Source organism: Phyllostomus hastatus, unplaced genomic scaffold (genome assembly GCF_019186645.2).
Source record: "Phyllostomus hastatus isolate PE091 unplaced genomic scaffold, TTU_PhHast_1.1 phas_contig_38, whole genome shotgun sequence".
NCBI classification, from domain to species: domain Eukaryota; kingdom Metazoa; phylum Chordata; class Mammalia; order Chiroptera; family Phyllostomidae; genus Phyllostomus; species Phyllostomus hastatus.
In genome coordinates, this window is record NW_025333869.1 from 8463447 (window position 1) to 8487727 (window position 24281).

Consider the following 24281-nt stretch of genomic DNA (forward strand, 5'->3'; position numbering starts at 1 on the left):
TTGAACTGTGATGTTTTTATTAAATTCAATTGTCATGAGTACATGGAGAAAAATTACTTAAAAAATACTTTGGTGTAGCCAAGGACAAAAACTTCAGAACTGCAGATATAGGGACTTCTCAAAGAGCCTCCCTCACTCATTCCTGTCTCTGTGCCTCTGTATTGGGCTTAAGGGCCTCTATTAGGCTCTAACAGAGGGGAAGTGTTGCCATGCTGCCCTTCTCTGAACTCAGCCCAGTCTCACTGGGTTCCTGTCAGCCTTGTCCTCACAGGTAAGGCTCATGGCTGTACACACCTCGTCAGGCAGGGACAGAAGTTTAGGAATTATGGAAGGGGCCTGTGTGGGAGATAAATGTAAGGATCTATCCCAAGGGTTTGAAATCCATGGAAACATCTCCCCCTAAACATGTATTGATACTTGAGGTGTTTTTATAAGCTAAATTGTGTTCTCCAAAATGTACATGTTGAAGTTTAACTTCTAATATCTCAGAATGTGACTGAGGCACATGGAGATAGGGCTTTTAAAGAGGTGATTTGATTAAATAAGACTCTTAGAGTGGGCCCTAATCCAGTCTGGTTGGTACCTTCATAAGAAAAGGAAGAGAAAACAGGGATGCTTGCAAAAAGAAGATTGCTGTCTATAAGCCAAGGAGAGAGGCCTCCAGAAAAACCAAACCTGCCAACACCTTGATCTCAGATTTCCAGCCTCTGGAACTGGGAAAATAAATGTCTGTTGGTGAATCCCCCTAGCTATTGGATTTGTCATAGCAGCTCAAGCAAACTAATATAGCTCCTTTTATTCCAGATAATGCCTGCAATGAGGCAGCTCTGCAGCTGACATCTCAGAGAGACAGCAAATGGGCACTAGAGTTTATGGGGAGGATTCCTCCTTTAGGCTATATGGAGATATCCAAGGCCATATTGTCAAAGACAACCCTGTCACTACCCATCCCCAGAGCAGAAACCTTGGTCCAAGCTCTCAGGACAGTGCGGATAGCAATCTGGGTCCATACCAGGAGTGTCCAGAGGGCCACCCTGACCACATCCTGCCCTCCAGCACACTGAACACACCTGCTTGCCTTTACGCTCTCAGGGGGTACACCAGGACTTGCCAGTAGGCTCCTATAGTTGGGTTTCATGTGGCTCACAGGCAACCTAATCAACACCAACCCCTCCCATGTCCCTTAGGCTGAGCTCTCATAGATGTGGCCACTGTGTGAAAATAGGCCTGATTTCTTTCTTTAGTCTTTTCTCAGCCAAAAATTTCTAGCACCTGTCCCAGTCTAGGCCCTGTGCTAGCCCTATGGCCTTGAAGATGACCAGGGCACACAGTTTGCCCTCCAGAAACTTAAAAATCTAACCAGGGAGATAAGTAAGACAATCATACTCCCATGGCATGGGCCAGGTGGCTGTGGCCACTCAGGGTCACAGCCAGGCTGGAGAGAGATTGGCAGGCATTCAGTGGGGCAGTGTTCCTCAAGTGCAGGAGAGAGCTCAGGGACCATATAGATGCTTGACTAAGTCTTCAGAGACCACACATTTATGATCTTAATTCCCCAGGAATTGACTTCCTCCTTTTATTATTATTGTTCCTGATCTCATTTCTTTATTTTATTTCATGCATTCTTATCTACAGTTACTATAAATGCCCTGAGGAATGAGCCAGATATAAATAAATATATGACATTAGGAGAAACTGGATATAATACTTCAGTAATACCAAACCAGCAGCTGACCTGCAGGTATATGGCCACAACTATCTCTTTGCTCCTGAAAAGGCTCCTCTCTCACCACCAATCTTTCCTCACATCCTCCTCCTCTGAGTCTCGGCTGAAACTGTCCCAAGAAGACCAACTTAGGCCTGCCCTCTTCTGGGCATCTTTTGAGCCTTATGCTTCTTGTTACATTGCAGTTGTCTCATCAGCCTAGAAGGTCATCCTGGCAGGCCAGCAATTGTGACTTTTCTTGTCCACAAGAAGTGTGGACCATACTGAAGACTGGTATTACCTGGTCTTCACCCAGGGGTCTTGGATATGGCAGGAAATCAATGAATGATTGTGGAATGTTGAATGAGGGACCATTCAGAGCAGAAAGGGTTGTTTTGTAGATGAAATATATAGATGATATAGATATAGATATAGATATAGATAGATAGATAGATAGATAGATAGATAGATAGAGATAGAGATAGATACAGATGAAGTCATGGACATAGAGGTATTTTCTGGACTCTTAGAGAAATTGGAATATGCTTGGCAACTGGCTGCATTCCCCGTCCTCCTGGACCACACCTCTATTTAATCTCTGCACTCCACCAGCATGAGTCTCTCTCTCAGTTGTCAAATATACAAACTCATGACCACCCTCGAGCCTTGACACAAGCTGAGTCATTTTTAGGTCACCCCCAGATGTTGGATGGCTACTTCTCCCTCTCAGCTTCATTGTCGCTTCCTTGGAGAGGTCTTCTGTGACCTGCCAACTGACAGCAATCACAAGGCAGACTTCAGCCCATGGCTGATTTCTTTCCGATAATGTCACATTCTCTGATATTTTCTTTTCTATTCCCATTGCTTACACTGTTTCCCCAGACAGCAGAGGCCTGTGACCCAGTCCCTGCATAGGTTTTAGCACAGAAGTCCAAGAGTCAGAGCTACTGCAATAACCACTCGGACACATGCTCATTGAACTGCACTTTTGTTACCCAAGGACCTCAGCCACACCCTTTATCACTCATAGTTACACCCATACATAAATTAGCACCCAAGGGCTCTGAGCCTTGCCCTCAGGTCAGCTAGGATGGTGTCCCCACTCTCTTCTTTCCACAGTCAGTCTCCCTTCTTTGCCAGGACAAAGAGCCAAGTTTTCACTAACCCCCATCAACAATAGCAAAGAGAAGGAAACTTCAGAACTTTCTGTTCTGAGACTTTGAAAGAATTTTTTAATTAACCAAAATTGTTTCTCATAATAGATGGGTCCCAGGGCAGAGCACACTATAGCTTGTGTGGCAGGTTCCTGGCGGCTAAGTGGTGCAAGGGGGGCCTCATGGGTTGTGAATGGCAGCAGTGGCTCAGGAGGGCCCCAGCCTGATTCTCCACACCAGGACCATCTGCTGTTTCATTATTTATGTAGTTGGGAATGCTTCTGTGTGTGAACTCTAAAGCATTTTTTGCACTGATAAGTATGTTAAGTATTCAAGTTTAGAGGAATAAACAAAGGTATGTTTCCTCTATCCATAAGTCATATTAAAAAAAAATTTAAGGCATTTTGTGAGATGATGCTACCCTCCCCTAACCACAATGTTAGTTTTTGGAATGCAGGTATACCTCACATTAGGAAATCCAATATACAAAAATCTGAACCTCAAAAAAAACTTCCTGGGTATAATTAGCCTGTTAAGTAAGGGACTATACTTAGTTTTCAAAAAGGATTCAACCCAAGATTAATCTGTTTTAGTTCACAAAATCTTTATCATTTTTCAAAACCCCATTTACAATGATTCTTTTTAGATGCTACAAACTGGGGAGATAAATGACCAGACTACAAGGACTATTTACATATAAAGACCATATGTTGTTCATTTCTATATTCTTATCTAGTAATGTTATATCTCATCAAAATTCATGTGTTGTTGAATTGCATATGATACAGCATTTCTGTGCATTAAAATTTTGTGGGTTGAGCTGTAGACTTGAATCTTAGGTTATTTTGAAAAATTTCCTAATGACAGTCATCATACATGGCATATAAACACAGTTTGGCTGATTTGTTAATAAAATAAAATAGAATAAAATAAAATAAAATATTATAGGATATATAAGAAAAAATCAGTAAATAATTAGAAGAAAGTGAAAAGATCTAGCTAACCTTTTCAGACTAGACATTTCTATTGAGAGAAGTCTTTGGAGAAGGAACTAAGCATCTGTATCCCTAAGGAGTTTTCAAAACATGACTTAGATTCAATGTGTCTTTCAAAAAGCAGTGACTGTGACCTTATGTTGAGAATATTACATTGATGCATAGAACTTGCATAACTGCATGCCTGTTCTCTTGGAGGGGATTCAAGCTATCATCTTGCTACCAAAAGGAAAACAACTTTAATCTCATTTGTTATGAGGCCAAATGCTCATAAGAGTGGTCAAGAAGGTGGCTTTGAGCTGATCTCTCATGGCAGAGCCCATGGCATCATGAGCTTTTGTGGAGCATAGTGGTAGAGCCATGCCTTAGTGCCAATTATGGGTGAGAAAGTGTGTGACTAGCAGGAGGCAAAACTACAAGAAACCCATGGGATGAAATGAATTCTGTCTTTATAGATTATTCACTTCTTGTGTGGATTTTGCATTCTGATAAGTTATAATATAGTAGAGCATGTTTTAAGATAAGTTTTAAGAATAAATTGTTGAGAGGAAAATTCCAGTAAGGAAAGTTCACTCAGCTAAGTGAGGTAGGTGCTTGCTGTATGTCAGAAGAAGGTTGCCCTTCTCTGATTTTGTCAGCAGGATCCCTTGGTCAGTTAAGGCTATCTGCTAACCTAGCCACAGTCTTAAACATGAATTAGAAGGAGCCTCTCTGAAGGGACAAATGAGAACAAGGAACCCTTCTTCTGGTGGATACAGACTATACTACAGACTACTGCTTGCTAGGAGAGCTCAGACAGAAGTCAGGAGGGCCCAGACCATAAACTTCTCATCTCTGTGTGAGCCCTGTGCAGGTCCCTTTCCTCTACATGAGAGTACTGATTGCTGTAGTCCAGCCAGCTCCACAACCACCACCAGTAATTCTGCAAAGATGCCTGTCCCCTACTTAAACCAAGAGCCCAGCATCTCTCTGTTTGGACTATGGGAATATCTGTCTATACCCACAGTGATGAGCAGGTAGTAGGTCAGTGGGCTCTATTCAGGGCCAAGCCTTAACATTGATCTTTAAAGGGCATAAGGAACAGGCTCTCTTAGGCTATTATATTCTCTCTGCATTTACCTGAAATCTTGTTCACATTAAATTGATAGGCCTGGAATTGGCACCACCTAAATCCATCCCTGAAAAATCATTTTAACAGGTTGAGGAGGCTCAATATCATGAGTGGAACCTATTCTCCTCATGAGATAGGTAACAGCGCAATGCTCAAACAGCCCAGGGATCTTCATGCCTGAAGATAGCAGAGATGAGTATCATGTCCACTGAGCTCTCACAACAAACTCTAAGCTTCAGTGGAAGATTAGCATCCCAGGATTCAGTTTAAATGTTTAAGGAATAAAACTCTGGGGCTTTTGGCACTGTGGCTTCTATCTTGGAAGCTCCTTTCCAGCAAATGTGATGTTTCAGGAAAGATTCTAATCTGATGGGGTTACTGTATTTAGCAGTACATGCTCATGCCAGTTATAGTATGTCATCAGAAACCAAGGGGGTCCCCCCCACAAAAAAAAGTGGAAAAATGTGAACTTGCAGCTGAGGACATTGAACCACTAGTTTGATCTTTGCAGCTTCTGTCCTTCCTGTATATGTCACTTACTCTCAGCAAGTCATTGATTACATTCTCCAAACCTAACTTGACAGAAAGGACACATTAAAAGATTTGCCCTAAGATGCTTTTAAGGGGTAAACACAACTAGAGAATTTAAGTTGTAGAATTTTTTTAGGAAAAATATCAGTTATAATATTTTTAACACAAAGGATATAAACATAAATGAACATATTAAATAAAATGATAAAATAAGAACAGAAGCACAAATCACAGTAGCAAATACACCAACTAAACAGTCTGTGTCACATTATGCCATAACCTCGCTGTGATGCAAAAACATCAAACCACAGAATGGCAACTTTAATATATACCCCTAATAGCAAAATGTCTGCTTTTATTGAAGAAAAAAACAAAAACTATATTGCTCTAAGCGGTTTTGAAATGAATATCTGATTCAAAACTTCCCCTGTGCATATAATTGCATGCTAATTTACATTTTAATTACTTCCTAAGAAATCAAAAGCATTTGTTGACAATAGAACATAATGTCAACTTCACAGTGCACTGTTGGTGAATGCTTAATGAACTTAATTAGATAATTAGTGATGTTAATTATCCTTCTATTACAAAGATAAAGATGTCTCACAAATGATGCACTTGGTAAAGAAACATCAGTAAGGGCATCTGTATTTGCTTTGTTCACTTACTTCTATTTTTCAAACTCCCATAACAGGCTCTTGTGATAGACTGGTAATATTTATACTTCCTTAAAATGAAAAAATAAAAGCCACTGGGTACATCAGCCCATAATTGTGCTTCCCCATTATTCTAAATACTAACATGTTGGTGATGCTGCTTTTTCAAATTCTCTGCTGTCAGGACCTATTGACTGTGTTCAGTTATGGTGTATAGTTCCTTGTTCAAAGGAATTCCTTCCCACTCACTTCTCACTGATGTGATGGACAGGTTCTAACATCAATTGTTTGCAGAATGGTGGTGGTGGTGGTGGTGGTGGTGGTGGTGGTGGTGGTGGTGTGTGTGTGTGTGTGTGTGTGCGTGTGATTAAGGGAAGAGAGGAAAAGAGAGAGAGTGCCCTAGTTTAGTGCCCAGACTACTAGAAGAAATTCTTGAGGGCCAATGTATCCCTCCCTCTCTGCTGCCTGCCTGTCTGCATAGCCCCAACTGCCCCAGGACACCATGCTGCTATGAAAAGGTCAATTCTGGGTACAGTGTTGGAGCACAGCTGCCTGCAAGACCAAGGGCTAAGACACATGTTGCAGTTAAAGTGAAAAAGGAAACTTCAGAGTTTGAAGAAATGATACTATTGGACTTAATAATAATTTTTCTCTTTTTTTGCCCCCATATTCCACCACAACCAAAGCATGATGAAAGCTCTTTCTGGAAAGGTCTCTAATCCAGACATACCCCAAAAAGGTCTAAGGCCAGGGTGAGCAGAGTGGTATAAGTTTTAGGGTCAGTTATCTCAGGAAAAGCATTAACAGAAAATAAGTCATTTGCAGTCTTGCCCACTACAATTAGGGAAACCATGATTACATCAGCAGGGTGGTTTACAGTTTTCAAAGTCTTTTGTTAAAATGACACTTTCATTTGTTTGTGAGTGGTTTTATTCATTAAACATCTAATTACTTGCTCGTGTTTAATTACCTGCTCACAAGACTTTTTCACCACCAAATACAAATTGGGATTTTTCATAGTTTGTGATTTCAGGTTTTCTGAATCACTCCTCTTTCCTATAGTTTTTGATGGTATTGTCTCTCCAGCCCACTTATTACCTGATTTGCTGACACAGGTTGCCCTCTCTGCCCTTCTTCCATGGCAGTGAGAATGGATCGTCAAGATTTCACCTCTCTCAGTCCACTTCAATTTGAGAAATCCTCATGTGTCTTAATTTCCCCCAAACTTTAGCCACTTGCTTTGAAACATATCTCTTATAGGCACATTCACCTCCTGCAAAAGTTCTCTCTGTTGTCCACAAACACCATTCTGAATTTACTACAAGTTTAAGTAAAAGTATTCTATATGACAACCTTCTGAATTTCAGATCTTTAAAATTTCCTACAATCTCTTAAAGAAGTTAGACTTTGCCTCTTTTTACAGAACTTCCCTGGGAATTCTAACTTTCATTTTCACAAATGTATTTTTACTTCCTCAGCTCTTACCCTGGGCTCTTTGGCTTATTTCCCTCCCATTCATTTCAAAGCCCTTTCCTTTCTATTTTCACAGTCTCTTCTCAGACCGGACTCACCTAAGTTGTGAGCTTTTCTCCCAGCCAAGTGCACTTTGAGGCTTCCTCCACCACTGAACACTGAACTCACAAGCACATGTGTCCCACATCAGACCTCACCCTCCTTCCTGAAACAGGGGTATAAGTTCATGAGGCTCCCCATGTGTTCAGCCTCAGCAAGACCATCATCATTCAGCAGCAAAAGACAAATACAAACACACTGAAAAGTAAGACCAGAAATTGCTGAATCGCTCCCACAGTGACTGCTAAAGCCTTCCAATTCTACCCACTTGCTTTCTTTTCTGCAATTTTTATTTGGATTCCATGATTTCTTTAAAGAAAAAATAAGGATACAGAAACATTTGTGCATGAAATGATATGATGTCTGGGATATTGCTTCAAAATTATTTTGTGCGGAGGGGAAAGCGGGTAGTGATGGAGATGAGATAAGACTGGTAATGAGTTGATATTGTGGAAATGATGGATAGATACATGGGAATTCATTTTATTATTTTCTCTACTTCTGTATGTTTGAATTTTAACAATGATTTTTAAAAGAGATAATGGGTAAAGTGCTCAGAATGGATGGTCAAAATGTCCTGTCCCTGCCAGGGACCCAAGCCAAAACTGCTCTTCATATAGGTATCACCCAGCTAGTCTTAGGCAGCATCTCTGCCAGGGGCACAGCAGCGTATCAGCTGCGGGTGGGAATCAGTGGGCCTGTGCACACATTCAGGAAAGCAGCCCATAGCAGGTCCATAGTCACCTCCCCACACAGGTGTCCAGTCTCAGAAATCTTCAAGGCCCCCATGTGTAGGCACTGCTGGCCTTACAGGTGTCTGGGTGGGAAGGGCACTTGCCCACAGGCAGCCTTTAGAGGACCCCAGGGGGCCTTGGAGCAAATGCCCAGTGCTCTTGTGTCCTTGCCAGGCAGACAAATTTCAGTGTGCTACTCTCTGGCTTTTGGTGCCTTTCAATCCACTTCTGTTACTTTTCATATAGCCCTTGCTTCCCTACGCAGGCCAATTACACTTTGAAAACAGCAACTGAAATCTTACTCGACTATCTCCAAAAGCCATGAAACATGAAAAACACAGCCCAGCCCTGCTCCACAGGGTTTGCTACTCTATAAGCCCCTAATTTTTGCTCCAGTGGGGCCCACCTGGCCCCTGCATGAGACAATGTTTAATTGATCCCAGGAGGAAAGTGGGGTGAAATCCAACTGACTCTTTGCCAAACAATACACAGGTCAGGCAGCTGCACCCACCCAGAGGGGCTCCCACTATACTCTCAACCTATCTCCTTTGGCTTGTTCCTCTCTGTTCTCTGCAGAGCCAGCAGAACCACCTCTTATGCCTGGACACCCCCATTTCTCAAGGCCTGGTTTCTTTGTCTTTTGTGAGCCCCTTTTTTGCTCATCTCAGCCTTGGTTAAACAAAATTCTCTGGTGTGTTCTTTAATTCCCACAGCTCTGACCACTGCTGTTAATGGTCCTTATCGTGTCCTTCCTGAATGACTACTCTATAGTCCCCAGACTGGCTCTGACCTCTGGGTCCCTAACCTCTAGTCTAACCTGTACATACAGAAACATTGTGCTTCTCTGCTCAGCCCCCACCTATGGGCCACAACATCCCCCAACCTGGCCCCATGCTCATCTTGCCACCTGTCACACCCCCAGTCACCCCTCTGCTCTGTTGAGGCCCAGGACCCACTCATCTGCTCAGCCCTATCCCTCCCAGTCCCCAGCTCCCATATGCAGTGTATCCATTTCTGCTTGCTAATACTTTAAAAAAACATATGATGACAGACAAACTTTATATTTTGGAATAATTTGGATTTACAGAAAAGTTCTAAAGATAGTACAGAGTCCTTATCAAGCCCTTACCTGGTTTCTCATATTTTAATATCATTTTCATTGAAACCATCACCATGGTGTGCCTGACGAAACTAAGAAACTAAAAATAAAAAATAAATAAAAATAAAAAACTAAGAAATTGACAATGGATGTTGATGTTTATTCAACTTTTTTTTAAACAAAAAAATTCTTACACTGAGCTGGTAAGCAAAGTTACGACCACTGCTGTGAGGATAAATGGCTGACCATATTGGGCTGGAATTATGAAGTGGCTTCCAGGACACCCTGAGTTGGCCTTTGGTGCCCCTAAGGGAGCCCAAGATCCCAGCCTCTGTCTAACAGGCTGACACCACAGGCCTTCACTCTGGTAGAGACCATTACTTTACAGCTAGATCCCAGAAGGGACTCTAAGGGTGTCAGAGGAAGAAAAGAGGAAATAGCATCTATCATATCAGTCTTGCCTCAAAGGCTCACCTGCCAAGAAGAAAACATTTTCTGCTAAAGATGAAGGTAGGTAAAAGGAATTAGGACCTGTACATTGTGTGTTTGGCTCCAAGGAACAATTTATCAGAGCTGCAGAGCTGTCAGAGGCTGACATGATAAGGAATAACACCAAATGAATAATGTTTCCTCCAAAACCAACTCCTTTAATTATAAGCCTCTCCTTTCCAGAAGAGAGACAGAAGATGCAGAAACACCAATTTCATGCACTTGTGCCTGAATAATGTCTCCATGCTGCTCTTTCCAGATGGCGACCTTCTCACTGGAGAGACTAATGATGTGGGCATATTTAGGGGAAAACCAATAACAGAGTCTTTAACCTTCAACAACAAAAAGTGTGTTGTACAAAATGTTCCTTGGGATACATTAGAAAATATCAATTACATTGCTCACTGAGGTGTAATCAGCTGTAATAATCAAAATTAATTTTAAAAAATAATTAAACAGACCCCAGGGCAAATAGTTGATACTCTTATCCTATGACATCACAGTGTACATATGTACCTGAGAAGTTGTGCCTTCTGTTAGCAACAAAGGCATCTCATGAGGATATGTGATGAGAGCAGGGTCTGAGGCTAGTGAGTTCCACCCAAGGCAAAGGACAGGGAGCTCCATGCAGTTCCCTACACGTTCTTTAAGAAACTTCTATGTAACAGGCACTGTGCCCAGCCCAGACTGAGGTACTGGAATAGGATGCTTCTAAGCAAAGACACAGTTAATTTTCAAAGTTAAAACATAATCCACTTTGTTTCAAAAATAATTTGGCTTTAAAAAATCCACAGGCTCTTAAGTTGTAGAAAGGATAAACAAATCACATTTAAGAATAAACAAGTAAGGCTCAAATAGGAAGGAAGAAGCCAGGGGCAGAGGTATGTGCACATAAATGTGTGTGTGTGTGTGTGTGTGTGTGTACATGTTTTATAGAAGTTTAGCCCACTAGGTATGTGCAGTTATAAGAATCAAGACATGCTTATCTCTACAAGCTCCTAAGTGCCCATATCAAAGAGGAAAACAACAGTGACAGAGTCCTGTTGGTCACAAGTTACTGTAGGAAAGCACAGATTTCTAGGGAGTAACAGTGAGGGTACAGTCCCTCGTGGCTGTCCTCTCTCCACTTTGGTCCGGACACACTGGCTGTTCCTGCCCTAGGACACCCCCACTGCCTGCCTCAGTGCTTTGGCCTGGCAGTCCTTTATGCCTGACCACTCTCTCCTGGAGAGTAATAAGGCTTGTGTCCTTCCTTGTTTCTCTACTCTAATGCCTCCTGCGGAGAGGGCATCTGACCATCTCCACCTAAATAGTCTGGCACCTCTCTCACCATCTTCTTCAGCCACCCTGCTCTATTTTTCCTCATTGCAATTAGCAGTCCCTACATTTATTGTCAATCTTCAGCCCCTGGAAAGCAGCCTCCATTAAAGCAGAGAATAGATTAGTTTTTCTCTCTTCTGTAACCTCAGTGCTTAAAGCAGGAGGTAGAGTCAGCACTTAGTGAAGATTTGTTGAGTAAATGAATGAATGAATGACACCTGAGTTGATGTAGTAACATCTTCAACAGCCTGCCTTCACAAAACAACAGAGCCAATTTCAAATATTCTTATTTCCAGATTTCTCAATGAGTCAAGAGTGAACAATGACAAGCTATTTGTGAACCTACATGACCCAAACATTGCAGTCTATTCAAGCTTCATCCAGATAAGCTGGTTTCACAACCCATCTCTCTAGGACTCAAAAACAGCTGAGCTGAGACAATGGCAGTGACCTGGAAGGGGGTGTGGCACTGGCGAGAGGTAGCACCAATAGCCTGTATGTCCATATCCAACATCCCAGCAGCCATCCCTTTCCTAGATCCAAGACAGACATACCTGACTTCCCATGGACAATACTGATTTGGTCAATCAGTAGAAGCTACAGGGTAAACCCAAGGGAAGAGGGCAGGATCCCTCCTGCCACAAATGTCATTTGTCAAGGGCAAGTGCATAGGCAAGTAGGGATGCTCCAGCTCCCAGGGCATAGTGCAGCAACATCTTGTGTGGAATGGTCATTCCCTTGGTAAAGAAAGCTATACAGTAAAAGAGATCCAAGATGGATGGAGAGTATCTGGAAGCTCTGTCCTATTGCTCCCAGACCTGGACTGCTCTCACAGCTAAACCACAGAGCAATCCATTCTAAAATCCAGTAGAGAGTGAGTGACAGCATGTGTAAGTGATACATATACAGACAACAGTATGGAGCATGTGCATGTGTTGGAGAGAGCCTGCCTTCCTGCAGGGCATTCAGGAGCAGGCAGACCGGGCTCTCCTAGTGGAGTAACTGCTGCCCCAACTGGGACTTCTGGCTGCACAGACTAGGGGAGGCTACAGAATGGCTCAGGAACCACAAGCTCTGGGGGCAGAGAAAGATGGATGGGGAGGTGCTGGCTGCAGAAACAACACAGCAGGGGGTAGGCCCAGCCAAGACTGAGAACCTCTGGAGGGAGTGGGGACAGCACCCCACCACAGCCCTGTGTTACAATATCACTGCAGAACTCCCCAGAGCCATTTAGGGGAGATACAGAGACAAACTTCATCTAAAACTGTCAAAGACTCTGGCAAGTGGTACCCAGCCCTGATGGAGAGACACTCTGTGATTTATGGGGAAAGGGAACATGTGGAGAACAGGTCCCCCCCCCGCCCCAGGGTTTGGTGCTGCAGCATGGGGGACACACAAAAATTCTTAAAAGGGGAGCTGAGGCAAGACACAAGCCTCAGCAGGGACCCAGTGCTTATGTGCATGAGCATGCATGTGTAGCAGCTCTGCTAACAAAGAACTCAGAGAGATACAGTCACACTGAAGGGACTGTGGGACCCAACCCAACATGGCTGTCAAGCAGGGGACTGAACAGGGTAGAGAGTTTGGACTTGAGCCTCCAACAAGAGAGCAGCAGGCTAGAGGCTGGCCAGCCAGAGCCTGAACAACTGAGATTTGCTGCAGCCAGGCAGGTCCCCACATAGACAGGTGAGCCCAACCCCAATCCGTGGTATTACAGGCTCTGCAGATCAGTGAGGCCTGGTTTAGGAGTCCTGTGCTGGGCCCATTTCCACAGGGGAAGGAATTGAAAGCAGGCTAGATGAAACAGAGGATCAAATCAGTGAGCTCAAGGACAAGAAAAAAAAACTCCCAGACAGAGAAACAAAATGAAAAAAGACTAAAAAAGAATGAAGAGGATTTAAGGGAGGCGTAGTACAACATGAAATGTAATAATATTCATATCATAAGGATACCAAAAAGAGAAGAAGAGGAGCAAAGGATAGAAAACCTGTTTGAAAAAGTACTAACAGAAAACTACCTTAACTTGATGAGGGAAAAGTCACACAAGTCCAGGAAGCACAGAGAGTTCCAATCAAGATGAACCCAAAGAGGCCCACTCCAAGACATATCATAATTAAAATGGCAAAATTCCAAGACAAAGAGAGAATCTTAAAGGCAGAAATGGAGAAACAGTTAGTTACATGCAAGGGAGCTCTGATACAGACATCAGCTCATTTCTCAAGTAAAACACCACAAGCCAAAAGGGAATGGGAAGAAGTATTCAAAGTAATGAAAAGCAAAGGCCTTCGAACAACTCTATTCTAACCAGCAAGACTTTCCATTAAAGTGGAAGGCGAAATAAGGAGTTTCCCAGACAAAACATGGGTAAAAGAACATACCTCCACCAAACCAGCACTGCAAGATATGCTAAAAGAACTTGTTTAAGAAGAGGAAGAAAAAGAGTGAGTTGAGGGAGGACACAGGCATGAAGGGGAAAATGGCAATGAATAAGTACCTATCAATAATAACCTTAAATGTAAATGGATTAAATGCTTCAATAAAAAAACATAGGGTAGCAGACTGGATAAGAAAACATGATGCACACATATGCTGCCTACAAGTGGCCCACTTCAGAACAAAAGATCTACACAGACTGAAAGTGACAAATTAGAAAAAAATATTAGAAATATTAGAAGAAAATGGACAAGAAAAGAAAAGCTGGGGTAGTAATACGTATATCAGGCAAAATAGAAATTTAAAAAAGGACATAAAAAGAGACAAAGATGGACACTTCATAGTTCTCAAGGGAAGAATTCATCAAGAAGACATAAATATTATAAACATATGTGCATCCAATATAGGAGCACCCAAATATAAAATGAAAATCTTGAAAGACTTGAAGAAAGATATAGACAGCAACACACTTATAGTAGGGGATTTTAACACCTCCTGTCAAAAATGTGTAGATCTTCCAAACAAAATATCAACAAGAATATTGTGGTATTGAACAATGCCCTAAATCAAATGGACTTAACTGATACATATAGAACCTTTCATCCCAGAGAAGCAAAATACATATTCTTTTCAAATGCACATGGAACATTTTAAAGATAGATCACATGATAGGACTCAAAACAAGCCTCAACAAATTCAAGAAAATTAAAATCATATCAGCATTTTCTCTGACCACAAGGGACTAGAACTGAAAACCAACCTCAATGAAATGACTCAAAAACACTCAAACTCATGGTGATTGAATAGCATGCTATTAAACAATGAATGGGTCAAGAATGATATCAAGGAAGAAATCAAAAAGTTTCTGGAAACAAAGGAAAATGAACACATAACAGTCCAAAATACATGGGATACAGCAAAGGAAGTCTTGAGAGGGAAGTTCATAGCAATTCAGGTATACCTAAAAAGATAAAAACATTTCAAATAAACAACCTAAGGCTGTACCTTCAAGAGCTGGAAGAACAACAACAACAAACAAAGCCCAGACTGACTAGAAGGAAGGAAATAACCAAGATTAGAACAGAATTAAATGACATAGAGACTAAAAGAACAATTCAAAGGATCAATAAATCCAGGAGCTGGTTCTTTAAAAACATAAACAAAATTGACAAGCCTTTAAGCAGATTCATCAAGAAAAAAAAGAGGAGTCAAATAAATAAAATGAGAAATGAGAGGATAAATTACAACTTATACCACAGAAATACAAATGTTTGTAAGAAATTACTATGAACAACAGTATGTCATGATATTTAAAAACCTGGATGAAGTGGGAAAATTTCTAGAAAAATATAACTTCCAAAACTTAATGAAGAAGAAGCAGATAGTCTAAATAGAATGATAACAGCTGATGAAATTGAAGCAGTAATAAAAAAACTCCTAGCACACAAAATCCCTGGACCAGATGGTTTCACAGGAGAATTTTACAAAACATTTAGGGAAGAATTAACCCCCATCCTTTTCGAATTACAAAATTTCCAAAAAGATGGAAAACTCCCAAACTCTTTTGAAGAAGCCATCACCATCCTACTCCCAAAACCAGATAAAGACACAGCAAAGAAAGAAAACTATAGGCTAATATCTCTGATGAACATAGATGCTAAAATCCTCAACAAAATATTGGCAAATCACATCCAGCAATACATTAAAAGGTCATACACCATAATCAAGTGGGATTCATCCCAGGGATGCAAGCATAGTACAATATTCCCAAATCAATCAACATAATATATCACATAAACAAAAGGAAAGACAAAAATCACATGATCATATCAATAGCTATAGAAAAAGCATTAGATAAGGTACAGCACCCATTTATGATAAAAAATACTCAGCAAAGTGGGAGTAGAGAGAGCATTCCTCAACAAAATGAAGGCCATCTATCAGAAACCTACAGCCAACATCATACTCAATGGGCAAAAACTAAAAGCTTTCCCATGAAAATCAGGAGTAAGACAAGGATATACACTTTCATCACTTCTATTCAACATAGTATTGGAAGCCCTGGGTACAGTGATTAGACAAGAAAAAGAAATAAAGGCATCCAAATTGGAAAGGAGGAGGCAAAATTGTCATGGTTTGCAGATGACATGATAGTATACATAGAAAATCTTATAGACTTCACCAAAAACAAACAAAGAAACAAACAAATAAAAAACTACTTGACCTAATAAGTGAATTTGGGAAAACAGAGGGATACAAAGTCAATATCCAGAAATCAAAGGCATTTTTGTATACAAACAATGAAATATCAGAAACAGAAATCAGGGGAAAAAATCCCATTTGAAATACCAACAAGAAAAATAAAGTACCTGTGAATAAACCTAACCAAGAAGGTAAAAGACCTGTACTCAGAAAACTAGACAATACTGAAGAAAGAAATTAAGGAAGACACAAATAAATGGAAGCATATACCATATTCATGGACTAGAGGAATTAACATCATCAAAATGTCCATACTATCCAAAGCAATTTATATTCAACACAATCCCTATTAGAATACCAATGATGTATTCCACAGATATAGAACAAACATTTCAGAAATTTATATGGAACTGAAAACACCCTGAATAGCCACAGCAATATTGAGTAAGAAGAACAAAGTAGGAAGGATCACAGTACCTGACATCAAACTATATTACAAGGCCACAATAATCAAAACAGTCTAATACTGGCATAAAAACAGACACATAGATCAGTGGAACAGATTAGGGAGCTCAGAAATAAATCCATGTCTCTGTGGTCAATTGATACTTGACAAAGGAGCCATGAGCATACCATGGAGCAAAGATAGCCTCTTCAATAAATGGTGTTCGAAGAAATGGACTGGTACATGCAAAAAAATGAAACTAGAGCACCAACTTACACTATACACCAGAATAAACTCAAAATTGATAAAAGACTTAAATATAAGTCATGACACATAAAAGTCCTAGAAGAAAACATAGGCAATAACATTTCAAATATCCTACATAGCAATATTTTTGCCAATACATCTCCCTAGGTCAAGGGAAATAAAGGGAAAAATAAACAAATAGGACTACATCAAACTAAAAATCTACTTGGCTAAATAAACCATCATGAAAATGAAAAAGGAACAGACTGTATGGGTGGACATATTTGCCAATGATACATTGGACAGGGGTTTGATCTCCAAAATATATAAAAAACTCACATGACTCCAAACCAGGAAGACAAACAATCCAATGAAAAAATGGGCAAAGGATCTGAACAGACACTGCTCCGAGGAGGGCTTACAGATGGCCCATAGACATATGAAAAGATGTTCAACATCACTAGTCATCAAGGAGATACAAATAAAAACCATAATGAGGTATTACCTCACACCTGGAAGAATGGCCATCATTAATAAATCAACAAACAAGCGCTGGTGAGGATGTGGGGAAAAGGGAACCCTAGTGTACTCTTGGTGGGAATGCAGACTGGTGCAGCCACTTTGGAAAACTGTATGGAACTTCCTTAAAAACCTAAAAATGGAACTGCCTTTTGACCCAGCAATTCTCCTGCTGGGAATGTACCTTAAGAATCCCAAATCACCAATTTAAACGAATTTATGCACCCCAATGCTCATAGCAGCACTATTTACAATATCAAGTGCTAGAAATAATCTAAGTGCTCATCAGTAAATGAGCGGATCAAAAACCTGTAGTACATTTACACAATGGAATACTATGCAGCAGAAAGAAAGAAGGAACTCCTACCTTTTGTGATAGTATGGATGGAAGTGAAGAATATCATGCTGAGTGAAATAAGCCAGCTAATGAAAGACAAATACCATATGATCTCATGTGCCAAATGACTCTAAAGAACAAAATAAACTAATAAATAAAATAGAACCACAGGCATGGAAATATGGAACCAACTGAAAGTGATTGAAGCAGAGGCGGGAGGCAGATAATGCTAAAAAGAAGGGGAAGGGAGAGGACCTGACAAAGAACAAGTATGAATGACTCATGGACATGGACAGAGTGAAGGAATGAACTGTGGATGTGGGGGTTGGGATGGGTGGAGGAGGGCAAAGGGGGAAAAATGGGATGACTGTAATAAATAACCAAAAAATTAAAATAATTTTTAAAAAGCTATACAGTAAGATGGAATTTTGTAAACTGTCTTTTATTTCTAAAGCACTTGCAGTTTCCATGTGTTTCCCTACATTCTAGTGTAAACAGAGCACATTCTCAGTTGTGTGTTTGGGAATCAAAGGTCTGAGAGGTTATGAAAGGGCAAGGTCATGCATGGCAGTACAGAGGTAGGAAATGATACCTTCACTCTGCTACCTCCTGGCTGCAAAGCCCTTGCCATTTTTTTAGATTCAGTTTCCGTATCTGTAAAATGGAGCTTATAATTGCTGTGTAATGCAACAGATATAAAATCTAAGTTATTCACTCACCCACTGGGCCAGTAAGTCTGTCCACACACTTACCAAGCAGTGTCTTCCACAGCCCCAAGTGCTTAGGACACAGGCTATTCTGGTTCTAAACTAGGAGGCCAGCCAGTCCAGGCAAGCTCACTTCCTGTCTTTCCTTCTATGATTAGGCTTTCTCCATATATCCTGAGGCCTCTTGTTTTGCTTGCTTAGAACAAAGAAACTCTCCTAACCTTGGCAGCCTGGGTGGTTACAGGAAGCCTTCATTCCTCTCTTCTCTCCAGTATGTGATGACAGTGCATTAGTTACTAACCACAGTGGACACATGGAGACAGCAAGGCCCAGATTCTGAGCAGGTGTAATTTGAAGTCAAGCTCAGTTTCCAAAGTTAAATGGGCAGAGAGCTCAAATTGTATAGCGTGTCTATCAACCTTGGGGAGCTCTTTCTCACAGTCTCTCACAGTTATTATTCCCAGTGTAGAGGTAAGAAGATAAAAACTCAGGGAAGGTAAATAAACTGCCCAAGCCCTCCTCACCCTAAAGCTATATCCATTCAATGATCATAGTCTGCCTCTGCAGATAAATCAGTGGCTCCAACATTAAAACATATGACAGATTGTGTTTTCCAAAAAGAGCCTACATGTTCTTGCAGAACCTTGACACTTCCTTCCCCAAAAGTAGAGTATATTTCCCTGCCCTTGAACCTGGACAGAACTTTGTGCCTATTAAATCCAAAGAACACAACAGAGGTGATGCTGCATAGCTTCCAAAGCAAGGTTATGGAAGGCAAGGCAATGTGGCTTCTGCCTGGATTGTTTCTCCCTCTCTCTTTCCCTCTCTCTCTTCCTCTCTCTCCACCCCCCATCTCATCTTTCTCCTCCCTAGGGAAACTGGTCCTTGAAGCCCTGTCACCAGGTTGTAAGGAAGCCCAGCACACATGGAGAAGCTCTGTATAGTCCAACCAATGTCTCAGTAAGGTCTCAGATTAAAGTCAGCAGCAACCACTAGATGTGTGAGTAAAAGAGACTTCCACTGATTCTAGAAAAGGCCCAGACATCTTGGAGTAGAAACACATCCCCAAACCTGCTATGCTCCAAATTCCTTACCACAGTATATATGATCACAAAAAATTATTGTTGGTGCCACTGAGTTTTAGGATCATGTGTTATGCACCTTTAGAGAAACAAATTAGAAAATCCCAACATCAAAGCCCCACCTAGTCAAGAGGATCTAACACTATATCTCCCAGTAATAGCACCAACATTTCTTCCCCCTTTGCTGAGCCCACACACCCAGCTCCTACTGAGGTATGAGCTAGTGCTCACTGAGTACATCTGACTCAAAAGGAGAATGGGTCAAGAATCCCATTCTTGGATTTTAATGCCATAATGAGCATCTGCTCTTGGCACTCAAGGGGAGCCCATAGCCACTTTAATTTAAAACTAACCTAAGACCCGGCTCCTCTAGATGTAGCCTCAACTGGGAAGCCACATGTATACCCTTAAAAGTTCAGAATAACATGGAATTGGATTTGTCTAGTGACAACAGAAAGAGAAGATATGGCTCATGGGGTTTGAAGAAAATGCCTGATGGAAAAGTGTCCTGGGCTCACCTCTGTCTTACACTCAGGGTCCTTGGTGGGTCGCCCAGGAATCAGCCTCATGGCTGAGGACAAACTTCCACTCCATGAAGTGACTTTGCTATGGTGTCCAACACTCAAGCGACTGGCCAGAGATTTCTTCTCAGATGCTGGGGACAGAAAAGCAAAAACTGTCAAAGGAGAAATTGAGAGGAAAACATGCACTATTTCTATAGCTGGCTTGGCTTTCAAATGGCTATCCAGAGGCTTCAGCCCAGTGTGCCTGCTTCCAATAGGGAAAACAGCCCAGGCTACCAGCTGCTGGCTTAGACTCCTAGCTCCACAGCTCATTGACTGTTGGACAAGTTAGCTACAGTTCCTAAACCTCAGTGTTTTCATCCAGTAAAATGGGAATAACAGTACCTAAGCTCACTGTGGTATCATGGAGAGTAAATAAGATTATGTGTTTAAAAGACTGGCCATGAAATATAAGTTTGCAAAGTATGGTTGTTGCCCCTGCCAAAAAAAGAGCCATTTGTAATCTTAAAGTCCATCTCACCATTTTATTTCACTGTGTGTGTGTGTGTGTGTGTGTGTATAAATGAGGGGGGATGCCCCCAAAAGGAAATTATCTTCTAGAGGGTGGGCCCCTTGTAGCATACACTTCCCCTGCTAGATGAGTATTCTAGAAACCCATTCGTATCAGTGTACAATCTGTATCAGCTGCATTGTTGTGATAGGCTGCGTTTGACTTCAGTGAATTTTTCTGAAGACTATCAACACATTTGCCCATTTCATGATGGGTGATTTACAAGGGCACCTGCCCACACAGTGCTGAGTGTTTAGCAGTTTTGGGCTAAAAATGCCATGAGCCCCATGCCCCACACTCTCTATTCACCTGGTCTTGCCCCAAGAAACTTTTTTTTTGTTGTTTTCCCAGATAAAAAAATTCCTCAAAGGGAAATATGTTGCCAATGTGGATGAGGTGAAACAAAAAATGGCAGAAGTGCTAAAAGACATCAAAATTGATGAGTCCAAAAACTGTTTTGAGCAGTTGAAAAAACCTGTCAATAGGTGTATTGCATCAAATGGAGAGTACTTTGAAGGTGACTAAAGTTTAAACATGTAAGAATAAATATACAACTTTTTATAAATAAATTCTGGGTTTTGGGGAATCCCCCCTTGCATAAAGGTATATATGTCCTATTTTATTGAACTTTTCCCTGAAATGGAATATGACATCTTGAGTTCAAATTGTTCATGCATGTAGATACATATTTGTGAGGGCTAATTTGGGAAACCAAGAAAATAAAAGATGCTATATCACTAAGTAGTCTGAGACAACATAGATGGAAATAACTGACTCTCAAATAACTGTGAATTTTGTGATGCTGAGACTTAAAAGTATTTGAGCCAGAATTTTAGAGCAATGAACTCTTTAGAAATAAAATTAATGCATCATTCTCACAGCTACAGAGGCTAATATGCAGGTAAAAATGTTGAGTCATTGACAGAATACAAGAGACATTAATATTTTTGGCATGAAGACTTTTTCTTGGAACATAAAGAAACTGAGGCTCCAGGTCACTACATAACTTGGTGCAAGGCTTCAAGGCTGGTAGGTGAATATCAGGGCAGGACATAGAATCTCAAGCTCCAGAGCCCAGGATGGAGTTCTGACATTGTGGCCCTTTGATCTAAGAAGTTTCTAAAATCTGCTTGCTTGGTTGACACCTCTGGCCTTTCTTTCACCTAAGATGCAAAGCAGCTTTTGACTTGGACACCGGCCCTCAGTGTGCATGTTATGGATGAGATGAGACATCCACATGGACTACCGAGTCCTGTGGAGGAAAAGGGATGGCATAGTTACTCAAGGGGAGAGCACCTTGGAGCAGCCTAGCCACTCTCTCAAGAGGAAAGCGTCCTGACCCCTGCCTTGACAGGTTTTTATTGATTTTCAGTTTGCACAGGAATGCAGGTAAAGCTCATTAATCATTGTCAGGCAGTAAGGATCAAACAATAGATAACAAAGAAATCTGAGGGCTATTTTGAGTCAGGGTCAGATAGCTAAAGAGCTATAAAACTTTGCGGAACAAACTCACTTCTTGCTTGGACCCTTATCATTTAATTGAGAGCTTTCTAAACAAAGCAGTTTTCACAGGATTTTACATATTCTTTCTTAGGCCCAATCACCTGGGAAACCTGCCCTTTCCAGCACAGGGCTGCACCTCCCTCTGTCATTGTTTCAGGCTTAAGTCAGGCAGGGGAAGTAATGCAGCGAAGAGATTAGGAGACTTCTTGCAGGCAGAATGAGGACTCAGGCTGTGTCAAAGCCGAGGGGTGAGGATCCATCACCCCCTTTTGCTATAGCCTACAAGTCCTTCCCTGGGGCCTCCCCGTGATCGGGCCTGTCTTAGGTTGTTCCTCCCTTGAGGAATCTTACCTATCATTGGCTAACCGATTAAGCATTGGGGGCCAGGCAGGGTGCAGTAAAAGGAGCAGAAGCAGTGCTCCTGCCAGGGAGATAAGCTTTGTCTCCTTAGTGGCTTATGGTCTGAAGGTCACTCACTTAGCCTTAGCCAATGGAGGGGAGGGGTACAGCTTCTGAAACCAGGCAGGGCAGTTCCCAACAAGCATTTATTCTTTGTGAGCAAATATTTATGAGGTTTCAGTAATATAAATACCACCCCCAAGGAATGAGAGAGAAGCTCTGGGTGGAAAGGGCTCTGGGCCCTCTGTGGAACCCCAGGAAAGTCTGGCTCTATGAGACCCAGAAGTTCTGTTCTCTGGAGCCAAGTGGATAGAGACCTAGGTAATGCTGCCAGGCCTTGAGCATCGTCTCCTCCCAGAGCGGGGTGACCTCTTCAATCTTCACTTCTCTTTCCCCAGGTTTTACAGAGAGATCAATCTTCAAGGTGTCCTCCAGCTCTTGCCGCCTCTGTGCCATGAGCTGCTGCCAGAGCATCTGCACCATCTTCTGGATGCTGTGTTGGACTGAGAGGAAGAGCACATCACATGATTAGGAGGGCCTCCATGCTCCTCCCAGAGAGACAAAGAGATGGCATGTTGTGGCTGCTTTCATTGACATCCATTTTGAACATGTTCCTAGATTTGCAATACTACCAACATCCATGTGAGCTGGCTTTTACCCTGCTTATAACTTCCCACCACCAAATCCTGCCTGCATCACATGTCCAGAGCTGGAAATCATGATTGACAGGGTTAAGAAACTTCTTTCTCTCACCTCCCAATTCTTTTAGATGCTACACTGGGGAGCATCTGAGGATGGACATTGCTCAGTCCACATGACCACCAAGTCCCCAAATGCTAAAGTTCATGTTGTAATCAGTATTGTCAGAGTACAATTTAAATTCACAAGATTTTTGAGTACTGTCTTGAGTACTATCTGACAAGAAAGCAGGCTCTCACACCCACCATCTAGTATCACAAACTCTCACATGGTAACTGGCAGCAAACTGAAGCAGTCTGCTAAAGCCTTCTGGACCAAAGAGAGCAATCTCCAAGACACATGGATTCAAATTCTTTTTTGTTTTTACAAATTACCAATCCCTTTAACTTCACTTGATATTAGCTAATAAACTCTATTAAACTAAATATTTTATAAAAAGAAATTAGTTTATTAACTCCTGTTTTCTGCGGAAGAAAGCTAAAGGGACAGCTATATAATGGTTTCAACTGAGATGGTATCTAGTGGTCCAAAGGAAAATTCAAGAGACTAACTGAGAAGTAAAATCAACTTACAGTGAGGTCATCTGAAATTTTGGTAAGAACACCAAGTTCTTAGTCAAACCAAGTTCCACAGAGCTCTCTCTTCTTCCACCCATCCATCCATCATCCCATTCCATGTTTAATATGCAAAGATCACTCCAATTTTATTCTCATTTAAGTTACCTTGCTGTACTGCTATATCATTATGGGATTTTCTAGGGCTTCTTCTGCTCTTTGAATATCTCCTTAGTAGTATTTGTTTCCTTATCTTGGGAAAGATAAACTAAAGAATGCAACCCTAGCAGTTATCACTTCACTATCCATCTACTCCCCCAAAATAACAATGGATAAAATGTACCATCACTCAAACTTGGGAAGTCATCCACTCTTTTTTCTCTCACTTCTTCATTTGGAGAAAGAAACACTTGATGATAAGGAGTCATTCGAGGCTTGGGTTCCAATCCAAATCCTTCTGGATAACTTATAGACAAGAGATTTTTCATTATAAAGTCTAATTTCTTTGTGAGTATGTCATCATTCTTTATTATAAATGATTATTTTACAAACTCAATACACATCAATATGGAAAAACTGCCTAATCAAGTTCAAGCAAACAGCTTATGACAACTTCTATGACAGGTATTATATAATAGCATCCTGGAAAATAGAAAAACACCTTTTTTTTTGTTCCTATCTTATTAAATCTAATCCATGCTCCTAGCAGACCACC

General features: G+C 41.3%; 1 protein-coding gene across 3 annotated transcripts in view; it reads right to left on the reverse strand.

The window, feature by feature from the left end:
* WDFY4 (WDFY family member 4) overlaps nucleotides 1–24281 on the reverse strand; it is a 345693-nt gene that overhangs the window by 148717 nt on the left and 172695 nt on the right. For all 3 annotated transcript variants that reach the window (XM_045842001.1, XM_045841998.1, XM_045841999.1), the window contains 3 exons: nucleotides 23910–24031; nucleotides 22631–22816; nucleotides 19856–19992 (listed from right to left, as the gene is read on the reverse strand). In XM_045842001.1, coding sequence (XP_045697957.1) covers nucleotides 19856–19992; nucleotides 22631–22816; nucleotides 23910–24031 — 445 coding nt within the window. The remainder of the gene's footprint in view (nucleotides 1–19855; nucleotides 19993–22630; nucleotides 22817–23909; nucleotides 24032–24281) is intronic.